The 20070-nt window shown below is 37.5% G+C and overlaps 1 protein-coding gene across 4 annotated transcripts in view; it reads left to right on the top strand.

The window, feature by feature from the left end:
* Positions 1 to 20070, top strand: part of LOC145674817 (protein-L-isoaspartate O-methyltransferase domain-containing protein 1-like) — an 82401-nt gene that overhangs the window by 34063 nt on the left and 28268 nt on the right. For 3 of the 4 annotated variants that reach the window (XM_081745035.1, XM_081745036.1, XM_081745037.1), the window contains exons 2-4: positions 7964 to 8437; positions 10834 to 10968; positions 17047 to 17150. In XM_081745035.1, coding sequence (XP_081601161.1) covers positions 8131 to 8437; positions 10834 to 10968; positions 17047 to 17150 — 546 coding nt within the window. In that variant the 5' untranslated portion in view covers positions 7964 to 8130. Of the gene's footprint in view, positions 1 to 181; positions 203 to 7963; positions 8438 to 10833; positions 10969 to 17046; positions 17151 to 20070 lie in introns of those variants that run through there. The other variant, XM_081745038.1, reaches the window with a different exon arrangement.

Below are 20070 nucleotides of genomic sequence, written 5' to 3'. Positions count from 1 at the left end.
AACTTGGGAGATATTGTGGCAGAACGGCAAGTAATGACTGCAATGTTTACATAAATCGTTGACCTTTGCGTCACTCGGTGATACAGTAGAATATGTATTCTGCTTTGTGATTGTTTCATCATACAAATTTTAACGTGTGAAAGTGAAGAAGTTGTAAGTGTGAAACAAGATTGTTATTCTTATAAGGGGATAAAATTAAAATGTAAGTATATTTACTTAGTCTTACGGTAAATACTGTCCCAAAGTTTTGAGTACATTGATAGAAAATAGTTAAGAGATATTTTAATATCTTAATAATTACATGAATGCTTTATGAACCAAACTTACACATAATTATCCAGAATGGCCACCATTAGCATGTACTGAGTCCGTAAGTCTTTGTGGTCACTCATCAATTGCATTAAGCAACAAATCAACTGGAAAATTTGCAGCTGCCTTCCGAAGAGACCGCTTTAAACGTTCAATATTGGGATATCTCTTCTTGCAAGCCATCTTTTAGAGCTTGGACCACAATTTGTAGTCCAAAGGCTTAAGGTCCGGACGTGCAGGAGGCCAATCTGAAGCGGAAATAAAGCCCGGAACATTTGCGTGCAACCACTACTGGGTTGTCCGAGCCTGCTGGAAGCTCCAGTTCTGTCCGTGGAAAAGAGTTATTGAGATTCCTCGTATCTCACACCCCACCACACCGTGACTGAGGTAGGATACTGATCCCTCTGGATCCTTGGAGCCTTTTCACCAGCTTCTCTAGAGGACGTGACATATACGCTGTTCTTTTAGGCATTGAAAGTCTCTTCAACACTGAAAATCTTTTCGTCATTGAAAAGGATTCGACGGGGCCCATTTGCTCCGTAACGCTTATGTAAGCGCGTTGCTTTTAGGAGCCTCTGATGTTTCAGTTCATTTGTCAGATGATGTCCTTTGCTTGTTTGTAAGCATGGAGTCCCGGGTCACTGCGTAACGTGCAAGACATAGACATTTTCGGTACCTTTAGCTCACGAGCCATAACTTACTGTTTCGTAACTGGATTTCGTCGATCACGCACCGTCACTGCTTTCACAAGTTCCAGTATTTCTGCTGTGCGTTGTTTCGTAACTGGATTTCGTCGATCACGCACCGTCACTGCTTTCACAAGTTCCAGTATTTCTGCTGTGCGTTGTCTTCTTTACCGTAGGCGATCTTTTACCGTTCCAGTCTCAACAAAGCGCTAGCTACTGCGATAAACGTTTTTTTTTTTTTTTTAAACTAATTTGCAGCTTCTGGAGAGTTTTGAAAATCTCCCCTAGTGATTTGCTTACCGTGTGCAACGCTGTCAGGCAACACGTTTTTTATACTCTCCCCATTCCATTTTGAACACATAACTGACACCTTTACACTTCCTCAGCTCATGTTGCAATGACTCATGTTTCACGATACCGCTCTTGACGTCGCTTCTTGTACGGGTGGAAGTACAGCCATCCTCAAAATTGGGACAGTATTTATTGTAAGACTAGGTAATTTAACGTGAAAATATATTTTTCGTGTAATCTTAAATAGTTTTTGTAAGTTATAAGGATGAACATACAGTGTACTTTCATTCATTCGAACTTGGACAAAAGTTTATTTCCCCTTGAAAATTTTATTGAAAATAATGGTAAAAATCGTAGGTAAATCGAAATTTTTTACCTCCTTTTTGGGTAATTCAAAGGAATACAGTGCAATAATTTTTAGTGTTGGACAGATTGCAAACAGCGGGATGCAGTTTCATATGATTTTCAATTATCCAAGAGAAGCCTTAGGGAGAAGTGACACAGAAACAGAATCCATTTGATGATGGTAAAGATGTAGGCAAATACGCAAAGAAAGTAAAGATTGAGCATGGTTGAAAATTTGAAATTTCCGAAGTGTGTTGAAATATAGGAAAGTTTATTGAAAGTAAATCAACGTTATTAATAACGTATTTCATGCAATAGACGAAGTTGAAGGTTTTGTTCACCGTATAGAAACAATCAAATCAAAACAAACGAAGATTAGAAATTTCTTTAAATAAGAACAGATAGTTGAGGTCGCGTATGAGAATTTTTGTTTGGTGATAATTCAGTGTACTTGTTATTGTGCGGATACTTAAAAGTGTTTTCTGTAGTACATAAGGTTTCTTTGTTTGCGGTAACTTAAACTAACAGCTTTCTGACTTCTGAGAGCTGAAAGTCCTCATAATTTTTATTATTATTAGTTTATATAGTCCAGATTATGTCAAGTTTCTCACAGTCTTCATTATATTCCCTTTCTCTTATCATTTCCAACAAACTTTTATTTGATACCTTATACAAGTCTGATTTTAACATACTTCTGTAGTATCACATTTCCAAGGCTTTCATTTTTTTTTTCTTCCCGAGTCCTGCCTCACATCCACCCAACGCCATACTTTATAAATATGCCTTCAAATGTTTTTTCTTGGAATGCCTTTTTCACCTGGTCTGTTCTGGATTATACATCTTGTTGTTTTACTTCGCAAATAACAGAACTCCTGTACCTAATGTCCAAGTTTCCAAAGTGCAATACTCCGTATATGGCACATGACCAGCTTCTTCCATAGTCCAACATTAAGCCTCCTAGTTAACAGTGATCTTTTTGTTGTTGCATGTTTCTTTGGCTGTGGCAATTCTTGACCTGATCTCTTCGGTTCAGTAAGTATCTTTCCTCAAAATACTTCCCAGATATTTGAAATGGTCGACCTCTTCAAGTACTCTTTGTTCTACTCTGACCCATAAGGGCGCGTTTCTACGAGATATTCTCATTCGATGTTGATTTCCATTCAATATTGTTTCCCAGTGTCAACTATTTTGTTCATCACCTTTTGTAGTCCTCCTTCGGTTCTAGCTATATTAACCGTATCATCCGCATATCTGACCTTGTCAGTGGTCTGCCCTCCAATCTTGAAATCTCTTAACTCCCATTAACAATTCCTTCATTAAGCATTCACTGTAAAGCCACTGTAAAGGTTAAATAATTGGGTCAATACTACATCCTTATTTGACTCCTTTTCCAATCTCCACACTATTGGTTTCTCCTTGATTCAAACCCAGCTTCACTCGTCCTATTTACAGGTTGCGATTTCTCTAGTTGACCGCGATTTCTTTAAATATTTTCAGAACTTTGATCCAATAGACCCGCTTTCAAAACTTTTTGTCAGTCATGATCACATTGGCATAACATAAACATCTCGTGGAAAAGCGAGTGTTTCAAGCTTATTCTCATAATAACAGTATCCACTGTAGAGCAACTTTTTGAACGCACTGTATATCCATTTCATATTAACTTTGCTCTAGTAAATCAACATAGAAAAATACTGTTTCTGAGCAGATGGCCTTGCGTAGCGTAGTTGCTAACGCTCTCGCCTTCGGTACGAGCAGTCCCGGGTTCGATTCCCGGTGGAGTCGCTCGGTCGAAAAAGTGTAAAAAGCTTTTCCAGGCCAGCCATCCTGAATGACATTTTCCTGGGTTTTTCTCATTCACACCAGGCAAATGCCGGGGTGGTACCTAACTTATACGTCCTAGACCGCTTCCTTCCTTCCCTAACCCTTTCTTCCTTCCCTTTGCTTGGATAATGTGCTCACCGATGGACGTCATCCCTCATATGTGACAGGCTAACATGGTCATAAATGCCGCAAGCCCAGAAATATAAATCCTATCCTAACCATTTCTGAGCAAAGCATGGATTTTTAAAAATATTGATGTATAACAGTTGAACCAACTAATTAAACATTTGCCTTCTTCAGATACAGTATAATATATATTGCACCTCTTGTATATATATATATATATATATATATATATATATATATATAAAAAAAAAAACTAAGTAAATAAAAATAAATAATCGTAAAATAATGATACCCAGAGATATACGGAATGCATTTTGAATTAGCTCTCTTAAACAAACAACTAACGATATACAGTTGAAGTAAGTCCCAAAATAAAATTGATAGAAATAATTAAGGTTTTCGTCTTTTAAATATACATTAATTCACATTAATATCATAATAAATGAGCTAATAATGTGATTGTTGATAATCAGATTGCATCAAAACAGTTATTATTAATAGATTAAGTGATATTACTATCTGTTGTTTATCATTACGTGTTAAAATGTTATCAGACCCTTGACTTTGGTTGTAACATTCGTATCTCACATGCTTGATTTCACCTTGTATTATTTAATACTTGTCCTGTTTATAGTTTTGTACTTTATTCTTTGTTGTAGATATGATTAGTGCACTGTATAGCACATCGTATGTTTATTTTGTGTGTTGACTGTATCGGAGTCACTGTTCATTGTTTCTACATTGAAAGTAACAAATGATTATCTTGTGGTTTAATAGTTAAAGATTGCTTCGACGTTCGGAGTTGGATAACTCATGCTGTCAGTTTTTATTTTTTAAACATATATTTGTGCCCAGTCTCATCAGGCGAGTTCAGGAATGGTAATATAAGCTGAGGATTATTATTACTATTTTTCATCTCATTTTGATATGTTAGACATTAGTTTCCTTAGGTATAACGAAGAACGCCGGACTTTGAAAGTCAGTGGGGCTGCTGTAATTCACAATCCAAAAACTGAAACCGGGAGGGCGGGTGTATGTAATGTCTCAGGCTTGGCGGGGTTTCTTGTCTGGAAAATATGAGAATTGACCCTCTTGTGGTTTTAGATATTTTAATTTTTTTTTTCCACAATGGAAAATATTCTTGATTGAGAGTATGGCAGCGTAACCAGTGAGGGTCTACGTTGTAGTGCTTTCTTGAAGAGATCCTACTTTCTATTAGTAGAAAATAGTACGATCATGGGATTCAGTTAACTAGTTAAATTTCTGATGTTCAAATGGGTTACGTAATTGTCACTATAAATGTTAAATTAGAAAAAAAAAAAGTAAATATCGCCAGTTATTCCAAAGAGAGGAAGGATTTTTTGAAAGGGTGTAACACTAAAATGGGTATAGCTACAGGATCAGTATTTTTTCTTTCATTATTGGAAGTACACTTTCATGAGATCTCACACATGAACTTTTTACGAATACTTAAATGTAAATACTGTTTTGACAGTCCACGTAATGAAGTTTTATTTATTTAATTTATTTATTTTGTAGTAAAATTTTAAAGGTTATAAAAGTCAGTATATTAAATGAAGCTCCTCCTTGTTTTACTTTTATAAACATGAATGTTTTCGTGTTGAAATTGAAACCTTTGGGAGCTCACTCATTACTACATTGTTAGTTTATGCGCCTTTGGTGTGGGAGACCCGCATTTGATTCTCGATGGGAGCTCATTTTAGTTCGGAAATCTCATTTAGTTACAGGTCCACATCTTATAGAGTCTCGGTGCTGAAAGGGACGCTAAACTTGTATGCAATCAAACAAGAAACGTGAATGAAAGCGTTAAGATCCCTCATCCCGGCGAAATTAAAATACTGCTAATTTTACAATAATTATGTGATATCTTCAAGTAGATAAAAGATAATCGAAATGTGGAACAAGACCGCTCTAGACAGTATCATTTTATATGAGATACCGTTATCACGACTCACTTATCTGCTTTCGATTTCGAGCCATTTTGAAACTCGGTATTTATTTTCGCGTTTCTAATCGGCTGAAAACGGAAAGCCACTAGGTGATCTGTGATAACAATACCTCACGCAAAATAGTATTGTCTAGGGCGCTCTTGTTTCACATTTCAATTATTTTTTATCTATTTGAAGATATAACATAATTACTGTAAAATTAGCGGTATGACTCATGAAGTTAATAATAATTATAATGGGTAACATGCTTTAGAGGCCAGGGCGTACTATCGGTTTATAAGCCTTTTGATGTGATACGCGGTCAGCACAATACTGGCTTCCACTATTTTTCTAAGTATCTCCCCAATTGTCCTCACAGCGCTGGATAGACGCCTACAGTATGAACCATCTGGTCACTCATCTTTTTCCACGAACAAAACACGGCGTTGACTCCGCTGACCTCACGAGAATCGGTGTACTAGTGTCACTAGAACGTTGGCATAAAGCATTAGTATTGTTTTCATGTAGATATGGTTGTAGGAAACGGGATGGACAGTTGGTTTCTTGCTGTTTTAACAATGTTGAATACCTACGCTGTTTTCCTTTCTTTTAAGTGATCTGGAATGTTGATGTGATTTTACTGCTTTACATTTTTCAAATGGATTTGCATTAAATATACATGTTTAACCGCTTAACGGTCGAATTTATTTTAGGGAAACGTCCCGAAAAGGTCTTTTTTTTTTATTTCATATTTTAAATCTATCATAAATGCGTGCTAACACGATCTATTTTAAAAGTCAATAAACCAAAACAAAAGACGGTTAATTTGCTTGTTAAGATTTGCTGCCTGCACCTTTTCTTCTCACAACGAAACATTTCGCTTAACCCGAGATTACTAACACTGCGTAAATTTTACGCATAGTCACTAAAATTTTAGTGTTGTTTCCCACCCTGATGTCTCAATTTACTAACCTCTTAGCAGTGCTACCTCCGTTAATTTGGCTGTCTGTTCGTGTAAGTGATGGTTCATTTTTGCAGCGGGACAGCTAGCAACAGGTGCTTATTTTTAAGTTACTGCGTCGATTTTACGCATGGTTAGTATTTATAGAAAAATGTTGTACGTATGGATTACTCATGGTTAGTATTAAGGGGTTATAAATAATACGTAATGTTTATGCAAGTATATGATTAACAGTGAATCTTTCTGCGTAAAACAGGCACAGCATTCTCACATGAGTTGAAAAGAATGCTATAATTATGAGGCCTTTCCATTTTTCAGTTTTTAAATTACCGAATGACTATGAGTGAGGAAGGACGAATAATCCGTATGCTTGATGAAATAGATGACAGTGATGGAACGAGGAGGATTGTCTTGAAGAACAATTTTGGTCTGACGATAGTGATGTGGATCCGACTTACGTACCGAGTGAATCAGAAACTGAAAACATAACTGTGAAGAATATTCGTGAGGCAGAGCGATCCATGTCGTTTGACAAGCTACTGTAACACTATAAAGAAACAGAACATGTTACCACCCTGGGGGCCGCATTGTCACGCTTAATTGAATCTGATAGCTTTATGAAGAAAAGCCCTCCCTCCCCCCTCATCGCAAAGGTTTTGAAGACTGTAACTTAGTATACTTTGTGAGGCTCCTAGATGCTACATGGGAAGATGGGGCTACCAATTGAGGCTACTGCCGGGGCCCTTTATCCCCTCCCCCCAGTCCGAGATTGGTGTTTATTGTCACTCAGTGACAATTATTTTCGTGCGAAACAGAAACTGCACAGCCCTCTGAGTTTAGGTAGAAACCATTCCTGCTAAACACATGTCGCCAGCTCTAAATTTCTGGTCGCCAATAGCGACCGGGCGACTGGAAGTTTTGCGCCCTGCTAATACATGAACCTGTAATTTGAGTCAGTCATTGTTACAATCAAATATTTCATTTTAACGTCCTACGATTATGCCCTTCAGGCTAAGGGAAACGAATGATAAAGGCAAGTGAATGATGACGATAGAATTGGTGAAATGGAATTGTGGGAGGAAATGGGAGTATCCCGAAAAAACCCACGGACACGATGTTGTCTACCGCAAGCTTACATGGCCGGGGATCGAAGCAGAGACTTCACGCACTAGAAGTAAGCGCTCTTCCACTGAGCCTGCATGCTCCCCCCTCCATTTTGAAAAGGGGAATTTATTCCCTGTAAAGAATGGCCGATTCAATAACGAAATTAAATAGAATGCAACAATCAGCATGTAGGAACGTTACTAAACTTTGAATACACTGTACCTTTTGCTACAGAAAGTCTTAAGTAGTATCTGAAACTCTAATTCTAAACATGAACAACAATATGTATCAACAGATATTTTTCCTTGTAATCAGTGTAATTGTTTGTACGTGAGACTGATTATTATTTACTTTACTTTTTATTTCAGAAAAAAAGATGCTCTTCATACGCTAGTGGTGTGAGTTTGGCGTTAGTAATTTCCGAAGAAATCTTCAAGTAAAGTTGAACAGTGAAGTACGTCTTATAATTAAGTATTTGAACGAGGGCGTATAGAATTATTGTTACAACTGATAGCAGCGAGATCATATCGCCGCCATGGGAGGAGCTGTGAGTGCTGGTGAGGACAACGATGACCTCATTGATAATTTATTAGAAGCAGAATACATCAAGACCCCATTAGTGGAGAATGTTTTCCGAGCAGTGGATAGAGCAGATTATTACACAGACGATTTTAAGGAAAATGCGTATAAGGACTTAGCGTGGAAAAATGGGAACTTACATTTATCGGCACCGTGTATATACTCGGAAGTGATGGAAAGTTTGAAATTGGCTCCTGGATTGAGCTTTCTTAATCTTGGAAGTGGTACTGGATATTTGAGTACCATGGTAGGATTAATTCTTGGTAAGTAGTAAATTACTTATGTGTATAAATGTATGTAGACCATGCTAAGAACCTCATCTAAAGCATCGTACAGTTGAGTTGACCAAACTGTTTCAGCAGACAACCTCCGTTTTCGTCGGTGGAAGAGTAGAAAATTTAGGCTGCAGAACACTAATTTATGAAATTAGCTTTCACTCATTAGTTCTAAAATCTTCTGAAAGATAAAATGACAGAAATCTTGAATTCTTTAAAATCTTGAAATCAGTATCTATAAGATGTGTGAACCACTTACGAGGATAGCCCCTGACATAGAAGGAACCCCACCAGGAAAACCAAACAAGTATTACTTTTTCACATTGTTCCCAGGAACATTAACACACTTATCCAATCGGCTTTCCAGTGCTTTAATTCAGCAGAAAAGAATTCTTTTGGTTGGTCCTGCAGCCATGCATCGATAGTATCCAGTCTGTCACGAAGAGCTCTCTCAGAATAGGGAACAGGTGGAAGTTATTAGGGGCCAGATTATAAGAATAGGGGCATGGAGGAACAAGTACGAACCTTGGGTCATGAATTCAACTCGGGAGGTATGGGCGGGTGCATTATCACAGTCGGACAGTATGCCACGGGTCAACATTTTACAGTGTTCCTCTTTGATTGCAGTTTACAATTTGGCAATTAGGATTGCAAAATAAACATTGTGATTGTCTTTGTTTGTTCGAGATATTGAATCGAAATAATTTTCTCTGCCTTCCAAACAACATATGCCATTTGCCTTTGGATGGTTAGACCTTGAATTTCTTGGATAATGGGAAGGGAGGTGTTTCCAATAGATGGTTTGGTGTTTAGATTCAGGATCGTAGTGGTGAACCCACGTTTCATCCATGGTAACAAGTCTCCGCAAAAACTTTCGTTTGTCTCATCCTTGATTATCTGTAAGAGGTTGCGACCTGTCACACAACGTGTCCTTTTTTGATTGACCGTCGTCATTCTTGGGACCTACCATGCAGCTAGACATTTTTCATTAATAAATGTTTATGAATAATTGAATGCACAGTGCCAATTGAGAAGCAACACACAGGTCTCTGCTATGTGATAGATAGTCACTCGCTGGGCTGCCAAAATGATGACATGCACACTTTTATCGTCATTACTGGCGTGCTAACAGTTGCACATGGGCATCTACCATGTTCATCTTCATAAATCTGTCGACTACATTTAAATTCAGGGCATCATCGTTTCACAAAGTTATATAAGGAGCTAGAATCCCGGAAATTACCACCATATCAGCACGAATGTCTTTGCATGTTAGATGTTTCTTCATGAAATATTTTACCACTTCTTGGAGCTCTTTTTTTTATCATTTTTCCCCCCAGTTAGATTGCATTCCTGTAAAGGAAAGAAAAAATGTTGTAAATCCTTCAGTCTTTATGGACACCTGTGTAAAGAATGTTTGATGTTATACCTAACATTACAAATGTATTCCATTAGTAGAAGGGAGTCTGAGGCGGAGCATCCTGAACCATTCTCGTATGTTTTATAATTTATCTTCGTTTTCAAAGTTTGGCCCGAACACGCTTCACTGTTTCCACACTTGTTGATGGCCGGATGGCGATTTTTTTCTTGCAGTTGCATCCTTGTGCTTTAAAATCGACGTACCATTTACGAATACTGTGCCCGTTAGGGTTTTTTTCCCTCCATTCTTAGTTCTCAAACTTCTTTGGACACTAATTACAGACTGGTTACTATAAACATTTAGTACACAAAAAAGTTTTCCTATCTTCATTTGCTGCCTAAAACAAGTGCTATTGTGACTACTTTGCAGAGGTGATGTACTAATATAGTTAGTTACTTGTAGGCAGAGACGTAGCCAAGGTGTGGGTCCTGGGAGTCTGGACCCGCCCCCGATTTTTCTGTAAATTTGGTCTAATTGTAGGGATGATTTTTATAAATGTTAATATAATTTATCCTCATTGAAGTTGGATTCCTCCCTAAATACTGAATAAATTTCTGCCTACGTGTCTGCTTATAGGCTTACATGTATGCAATTTTATATTAAAATGATTATAAACTTTTGGTTTATTAATTCGCATGCACATTTTGATTGTTTTTTCCATTCTCCCACAGAGATATAAATTTCATAATATACTTTCTATACAATATTTCTTTAAATGATCTTATAGACCTTGGTCGGTCCAAATTGGGTGGGAATCTAGGAGGGCTGACCAAATTTCTTTCGAATTAGGCCCTACACCTCCTAGGGTTGGGTAAGAACATCCATATTCTATTTAAAGCGTGGTTGAATAGATAAAAAAAAAAAAAAAAAAAAAAAAAAAAAAAAAAAAAAAAAAAAAAAAACGATATAGTAAAATCAACTGTCATTTTGTGTACAAAACTAATGCATTCTTTTTATCTTGTAGGTTCTTATGGCATAAATCATGGTGTTGAACTTCATGAGGATGTAGTTAGTTACGCAAACAAGAAGCTGGAGGAATTCAGGAAAACTTCACCGGCAATTGATGAATACGATTTTTGTGAACCAAAATTTGTTAAAGGTAAATTTGTGGTAGAAAGTACTAGTGATAAAAGTCTTCCGTTTTCGAAATACAATACTTCTGTTAGTGTTGAAAGGGGTTAAAAAAAAAGTGTAGGTTGTGTAACATCGTGTGAAGTAAGGTCGAGATTATATTGGAAGTTTCTATAAAATAATTGGTTGTAAGTAGTACTTTTAAAACTGATTCTTAAAGCCTAAAGATAACTTCACTTAATGACTGCCGAACATTCTACGTTGTGTTATTTTCTACATAAAATATTGTTCTTGGCTTTAAAAAACATTTTTCGTTTTACAAGTACGAAAATAGAATATTAATTGAAAATACGTGAAATGCATGCCATTTAAGTTTTTTTTAAAAAGCTCTACAAGGGAGTCAGTTTATTTTTTTCTGTTTTGCGGGAGGGGTTAGATTAATATTTTAAATATGTTTATATTCTTTTATATTAGATTTATCTAAGGAAGCGTCGTAGTATTAATTACCAAACGGTTTCCATAGGTTTGCGTATCTTCTTCAGCTGGAGAGCCTATCGAAAGAGTTTGGTAGTTTAATATTACAACACTTTGTGAGATAAGTCCAATATTTATGTTTAATATGCGCCGTTTCATTTCTGTATTCGATTATACATGTATGCTATTATATTTCAATAGTTTATGTAATTGCTCTATATTTACAAATGAAAATAATAATACGTAATCGTAATACACGTAATGATATCATAAAATCTGTTATCAACTGTTGAAAAAAAAAAAAAAAAAAACCTACCTTTGTAACTATTACGTTAGGTCTTGAACGTGATAGCAGAGAAGAACGAGTTTCATTGTGTGTTTGTCTGTAGCAGACAATGTGTGAATTGCAAATCGGTTCTAAAGGAGTGGAGCGTTTACAAAAACCGTGTGACAATTATAGCACTGCATAAGGTGGGAAGACCACCATCTGAGATCTTCAGTATTCTAAAAAAGCTAGATCAACAGGATGTTTGTCCATCGGACCATCAACAGATTCTGTGACACAGGGACCAGACAAGGTTGACCGCACAGTCTGAGAAACCAAAATATTAATGTCTCGTGTGCTGAGATGTTACCAAAACCAATAACTTATCGGTGAAATGTTGGCCACTTTCACACTTGACATCTTAAGGTCCAGAGGGAGCAAGAACTGTAGAAAATGCTTCAGCGTTACGTAAAGGGTGGCCATAGAAGAATCATCTTCAGAAATAAAAAATCTTCACAATTGAAGCTTTTCAAACATCAAAATCTGGTCATCTGCATCTGCCCATAAAGCAAGGACAACACAGAAGTGACTAAGGGAAATGTGACTGATTTTATCTTACCAGCTAATTGGCTCTCCAGCAGCCCGGACTGCAACCCACTCGACTGTAATTGTGGCCTGTGCTTGAGGGCATGATTTGATGGCTTTTTTTTTAAGGAAGAGTCATCCCAATATTGAGAGTATAACCGCTTTCCAGATCTGCTCCTATTGTCCAACCATTTGATACTTTCGAAACAGTTTAGCTTACCTGGTTAAGACATCGAAGAACATCTTCAAAAAAGGAGTTATAGAACTCCTCGCTGCTCGTTCTCGAGTCTCGACAATGAAATGAGCATAAAGTACCAAGAGGTTCGGATGTCTCGTCTCAAAATCCTCGTGGACATCCAGACAATTGCTTAGACCGCGACACACACAAACAATATGAACACATGAGACGAAAACACATTAAATAAAATAATATACTTATTTATTGGATGCATTAAATATAACTAACTAACTGTATGGCCTATGGAACCCGGAGGTTCAATGCCGCGTTCACAAAAGCTCTCCACTGACTTCTATCCTTAGCTAACTGCATCCAGTTTCTACTTTGTATTCCAATCTCTGCGAGATCCATCTTAATATTGTCCTCCCATCTGCGCCTAGGTCTTCTTGATGGTCGTTTTCCGATTGGTCTTCCAGTCAAGACTTTGAAAGCGTTTCTACTTTCTTCCATTCTAGCTGCATGACCCGCCCACCTAAGCCTCCTAGACTTGACTCTAACAATGTTGGGTAAACCATATAAATTATGTAGTTCCTCGTTATGAAGTTTCCGCCATTCTCCATTCCCGTTCCTCTTGGGTCCGAATATTCGTCTCAGGATCTTGTTCTCAAATACTTTCAGTCTATGTTCTTCCCTCAAGAGTAAGTGACCATGTTTCGCAGCCATACAGAACAACAGGCATGATTATCGTTTTGTATATTTTAAGCTTCAAATTTCTCGACAGAATTCGCGACGATAAGAGATTTTGAACCGAATAGTAACACGAATTCCCTGCTTTTAGTCGACATTTAATTTCTTCGTGAATATGATTTTCCTCTGTTAATACTGATCCTAGATATTTGAAACTATCCACTTTATCAAAAGTATTATTTAATATTTTAACACATCCATAATTTGCTGTATTCCGGTCCCGACGCACTTCATGTATTTAGTTTTCTCTGCATTTGCTTCCAAACCCATGTCCCTGCAAGCGTTTAATAAGATCTCTGCATCTCTTTCTATTGTTCTCCTATCATCCCCTATTAAATTTACATCATCAGTATATGCCATAACCTGGTGAATACCGTTCAACTCTAGCCCTGGTTGCTATCTTTGATTTTCCTTATAGCGTATTCCAGAACAAAGTTAAATAATAATGGCGACAACGCATCTCCTTGTTTCAGGCCATTTTCGACGTGAAAGCTCTTGGACAAAAATTTTCCTACACGGACTTTACTTTGGGATTCATTTAAACATATCTTAATTAATCTAATTAGCTTTCTCGGTATTCCAAGTTCTGTAAGAACGTTGTATAATGTTTCTCTCCTAACCGAGTCGTACGCCTTTCTAAAATGAATAAATAGTTGGTGTACCGGGGTATTGTATTCCCACTTTTTTTCGAGTATTTGGCGAATGGTAAAAATTTAGTCGATAGTTGATCGATTTCGTCTAAATCCGCACTGATAATCTCCAATAACTTCATCTGCGTATGGGGTCAGTCTTGCTAATAGAATATTTGAAAGGATTTTATAGGATGTTGACAGAAGAGAAATGCCTCGGTAATTATTACAGTCAGTTTTGTCGCCTTTCTTGTGAATTGGAACAATGACTGATTCTTTCCACTCTTGTGGCAATTTTTCCTTGTTCCAGATAAGGAGAATGAGTTTGTGTATCTTGTTCCACAATTTTTCGCCTCCAGCTAAAATTAACTCAGCCGGAATTTCATCTACACCAGGAGATTTGTGTTTCTTTAATTTCTTTATAGCGGTTTCTACTTCTATTCGGTTGGGTTCAGGAATATACGGTTCTGTGGTGTGTATATCCTTTTCTCCACGCACACTAGTTTTTGGTTGCGTGTTAAGCAAATCGTCAAAGAAATCTTTCCATCTATTTAAGATGCTATCCGTGTCAGTGAGAACTGTACCGTCAGATTTCTTTAATATATAAGCACGAGGTTGATAGCCTTTCTTAAATTCGTTGATTCCCTTATACATGTCCCGGATGTTTTTATTTTTACTATTATCTTCAAGTTCCTTAATTTTAGCTTTCAGAAAATCGCGTTTCTTTGTTCTAAAAGTTTTGGAAGTTTCCCGCCTGATATCTGCGAAATTGTGTGTAGTTATTTCGTTCGGATTTTGTAGCCAGCGTAATTTTGCCTGTTTTCTCTTCTCTGCTAGTTTAATGCATTCCTGGTCGAACCATGGTTTGTTCCTACGTATTTCCGCGTGTCCCAATTTTTCTTTTGCTGAAATTTTAATGCTATCTCTAATTTCAATCCAGGTATCCTCAACACTAGTGCACTTCGAATCTTCAAAAGCCGAGAATCTATTCGAAACTTCAATCTGGTATTTCTCTCTTACCTGGCTCTCTTCTGATTTCTTTAAATTGAATCTCTCCGTTTTCGGACAATGAATATTACCTTTATTCAACGATAACCTCTCTCGTATTATCGCTGCTACCAGGTAGTGGTCAGTGTCACAATCAGCCCCTCTAAACGACCGGACATCAATTATGCTAGATTGCCTTCTTCTATCTACTAAAACGTGATCAATTTGATTATGCGTTTTCCCGTCTGGTGATGTCCAAGTGTATTTATGAACGTCGAGATGTGGGAATTTTGTACTCTTCACGATTAGGTTTTTGACAGAAGAGAACAATCACAATACGAAACACTGGTATGGATGTGGATAATTAACTACTATGACTAACACTGAAAAAAATACACTTCACATCTCAAAAACACATAATAGCCCATGTAAACCTTTAGAAGATATGAGCACGAGTAAAATTTTATATTTCGAAGATCATTGTAAAAACTTTTCTCACACCACTAAATGATGCACATTGGGGTCAACACTGTGGCGTAGCATTGGGAGTAGTCCCACGAAGTAGATTCCAGGCTGCTGCGATGAGAATCCAACAAAAATTCGCAATGGCAACTCACGGGAATAAACACCTGTAGTCACAACATATAATCCAAATGGTTGATAGGAACCGATAATTACTTATGCGAACTTGGTCAAAGAACCAGGGAATTCACTGAATAGGGTTAGTCGCTAACAAAGTCCTTGGGCGACTATAGAGAGAAACTACCTGAGTTGAGATACTCGGGGTAAGAACTGGACTGACCAACTGATTAAGGTTGGTAGTTCATTTTAAAATGCAATATGGTTAAGCAACCTGTATGGATATGTAAATCAAACGCAAAAGAATTTGCGTTAATTTGCAGTTTACTGGCCATAATGTAGAAGAGGAGCAGAGTAGTTCAAATGTGAGAACTTTGAGATAAGAACGTGCTGGGCAATATTAATTGGCATCTGTCAGACGTTCAATGCACCTAGCGTGCTAGTATTTCCATAAGTAATCGAAGAAAACACTTAATTTAGTTTCAAATAATTACATAACGTATTTTATGTATATTAATGAGTAAGGAAACAACATGAAGTGTTTAGATAATCGAGGCATAATTCTCACACATCTAGTTCAGAAAATGAATATCGCCTTTTACTCACTGAAGTCTTTTCACTGTGAAACAACGCTTCGCATATATGTATTGCTGAACGATGAAAGGTTCTTTTCTTTTTACTCGTGAGAAAAAGTCAAGTTGTCGGCCGTTCCCATCGAAGAAAAGGAATGACTTTTGTTGCAAGAATAAAATATAGATCGAAGAATGGTTTCCATCCTTCGCAAATATACAAAGCGTCCAAAAATACTTATAGAACCCGGTAACGGTTATAAAATAGTCTAAAGCATGCTCTTTTAAAGGGAGTGGCGGATTTTTCGCTGGAGACAGCGTACCGCGATTGATGACTGGCCTCAAACTTAAAGCCTGTCTGAAGCCCAGGAATGGCTATTTCGCGAAGCGATTAATGTTCTGTGTTGGTAACCTGTAAGTCTCTCACATCCAAATATTATTAAATTAACTTGACAGCTTTTTCCATATTATATTATTGACATCGTAACAGAACTTATGATATCACAGTTCGTAGTCCGGTGTTTTCGTGGTTTTTGACGTCATTTTTTTTTATTGACTAATGGACGCTGTAGGATACGTATCTGTTTAATAAATAACAGACACTTTATATATAAAAGAAATTTATTTAATTTCGGATTTTGCTGGAACCTTAAGTAACTTTTCTTCCAGTTGTCCTTCCTTCCTTACGTAATCCTTACGAAGGGGATATCCCTTGGAAGATTTCAACCTGAATAAATCAGAATAGATGGCATTCAGGGATTTTTCACATGAGGGATTCAAAATACAAAGTTAAGAGTGTACATATACAGATATCTAACATTAACAACGCAGAAGTGCAGGGAGTAACAAATGATGCTAACTTTAATAGTGTTTTGGGTTATCTTCAAATCTTAAATTTTTTCGAAGGTAATTGTGTAAGGAAACAATTAGAAGAAATGTTACTTAAAAAGGTACCAACGAGAATCGAAATTTATAAACTACACTTACTTTCTGGACACAAGGTGAGTGCCTGCTAATGGTTTTCCTACATTTATGGCAAGATATTTAATGTCTCTCGACTCGTAAAATCTATTGACACAGTGTCAAATTGCAGGAAACTGTTTGTGCCTGGGTTCTGAAGTTCGACAATATGACAGAGTTTATTGTGGTGCTGCATGTCCAGAAAATCATGAGAATTATATGAAGAATTTAATTAAGGTAAATTGTTTTGTTGACTGCATTTTATGTGTAGAATGTAAGGGAAATAACTTTTGGGTTTTTACCCGAAACGTAAACAAAAATTTCAGTTTTTGCTGTTTTGGAGTTTGATTTGTGTTAGTCAAATGTAAGGGTAATAAATTCATTTATGCTAGTTTACATGATGAGCAACCGAAGGATTTTTTTTTTTTTTTTTTTTTTTTTAGAAGGGGTTAAAGTATATACTCGTTTGGTTTTTATTATTTGTGGTCTTTTGGCATATAAGGCTCATTTCCAGATAGGGCATGGGAAAGGACGGGTACAAGAATCGTCCAGTTAAATTTGTATGATACTACCTTGGTATTTCTGGGATAGTTTTCAACAAGAAGACAAATGCTTTTGTATTTTGCTGATTAAGAAACATGTAACGGGTATATTTACAACAGAAACGGGAAACTTAAAGAAATAAAGAAAATATTGGAGAATTAAACGCAGAACATATTGCTCATGTCCAGAAATTTAATTCATTAAGTTCATTCACGTGAAATCCAGGGACTCATGTGGTTCGGATCCCACTATCACCGACCCCAGGTCCATTTATCGCATTTAAATCAAAAATGGGAAAGACAGTGTTAATTTTAAAATTAATTAACCAAGCCTTGTATATGAAAGAAAGATCTCGAAGCCTTCTCTCACCAGTTTGGTATTTCTGTGTCTGTGTTGGTGTGTCTAGCTCCAATCCTAAGGCCATATATGGTCAAAAATAGGGACCCCGATCACGTGATATCTACGTGCTTGGTGACTATTTCTTTGTGTCTGAATTTCGGGACTGTTACCGTTCGCCCACGCATTGCTATAGTTAGAAGTTGGTTGGACAAGCAAACTCATTCGCGTCTCGGTAGCCGAAACCACCGGGTCTTCGTGCCCGTGCTGCTTGAAATCTTACATTTTTGTGCCAAGAGAACAGATGAGACATTAATTTGAGAATTAAAAGTGCATGTACGAATCTCGAAGTGAGTTTTTTCGATTATTAGTAATGTTTTAGTCAGTGAAGTTTCATACGTCGTACGTTGTACATTGTTTTGTTACATTGTGATGCTTTCCTGTGTTCCTACGCACTTAGCAGTTGTACGTCGCTTGGGATTTTTATAAATAGAATCCAGAAGGGAAATTACGCATCCATGAATATATCAGCATAAACGTAGCCGGATCATCACTTGTGGAGCTTATTGTGAATTTCCTGTGATCAGTTGGAACTCGATGCTAGGATTACAGTGACCCTGAACGAGTTGACCGGTCGAAGATCATTGTGAGTATAATACAGTTTAAACTATTAACCACGCTACAAAGCCAGCTTAAAATATAAATCGATAACGGCCGTAAATATCATAAAATAAAAAGTTGTTTGTTTGTAAATTTTTATGTTATTCTAAATGTAGTATGAATCGTGCTAAGTATGATTACATATACTATATATTTCAAACCAGGTTTTATTATTCACTCATGAAATTAATTTTCTAACTTGTTGCTTGTGCCTAGTTTAGTTATATGTACACACTTTTACTTTACGGTACTTATATTCCTGTCTGGCGTTTCCCAGCTTCGGTTTTGACGAGTATGTAGGTATTGAATGTCCCGTGATTCGTCGTGGCACAGCTGGGGAAAAAGGAGAGATAGAGAGAGAAAGGTGAATTACGTAGAAAGGGAAAGAAAATAAAAATGAGTGTTTTGTTCATGTTCACAGACGATCCTAACCACGACGAATACCACGGTCTTACCACATCAAGCTGTAGATCAATGTCTCGTATAACGTCGATGCTGAAAGGGATGGTAAACTTTTAAAAACTTTTAAATCCAGGGAGATCACAGCTTCGCTCTTGCAGATGTCCATGGTTTTCACTAATCTCTCTTCTAATTCCTGTAGAATCATATACAGAGGTTGGTTCAGCTATATTGAGCCAAAATCAATGTGCAATTGTACCATGCATGCGCAATCCATCTCCGTGAGATTGCCATGAGGCAAGCAACAGTTATTTCATTAGTTAAGTAGTAAAGCAGTGTGGTCGGGCGTAGTCTAATGCTACCGAAACAACAGATTCTGGGAGCGGTTCATTGCGTCACGCGTCGTAGAAATGAGTAAAGTGCGTAATTTTCGTATAGGTCGTGCCACTGTGAATCGTATTATACGGAAATAGGCGTCACAGAGTCCTGGGCCCACTACCCCGGCGCGAGCAGCTAGAACCGTTTTCCAAAAGGTATCATGATTGTAGTCGGTTTTATCGTACAGGGGCAAACTGCGTCTCCGAAAGGTGGGGGCGAAACGTGAAAATTAATGCTGTGTACTACCAGACTCATGTCCTGACTGGAATGTACCAATATGAACTCCCAGCACTGTACGGACAAGACATGAACCAGATTGCACTGCACCAAGACAAGACATCCAGCCACACGCCGAAAACATTGCTGGAATTCGATTGCCATATGCCTGTGTTCCATTGACCCTCACACCGTGAGTTGAATGCGAATAGAAATAAGGCGAAGGCCAGTTGTTGGTGTGGGTATATTCAACATACTACCTGGTTGTGGCATTTCAGTTATACCGTGAACTTGCGTACGAACAGAATGAACATGGGACCTCCACAGAGCGTCATAAGGGCGTGTATGCTGTACGAGTTCAAACTGGGGTGAAACGCCGCTGAAGAGGGGCGGAAGATATATCACTATAAAACACCTGCCTTTGGTGAGAGTTTCGTGACTACGCGGACAGTGCAGCGGTGGTTTAACAAGGACGGTGACGAAACACTCGAAGACGCACTACGTGCCGGAAGACCAACACATGCACAAAATGAAGATCTTCAGGCAGCAATTAAGACGAACAGTGGCCAGACATGTGAGGAACTGGGACTGCAATTCAGTGTGAGTGGAGAAACCATTTTTTTCA

This window comes from Thermobia domestica, chromosome 18, assembly GCF_964235325.1.
Source record: "Thermobia domestica chromosome 18, izTheDome1.hap1.1, whole genome shotgun sequence".
Taxonomy (NCBI): domain Eukaryota; kingdom Metazoa; phylum Arthropoda; class Insecta; order Zygentoma; family Lepismatidae; genus Thermobia; species Thermobia domestica.
Note: the sequence above shows the minus strand (reverse complement) of the source record. Positions and strands in the feature narration are given on the sequence as shown.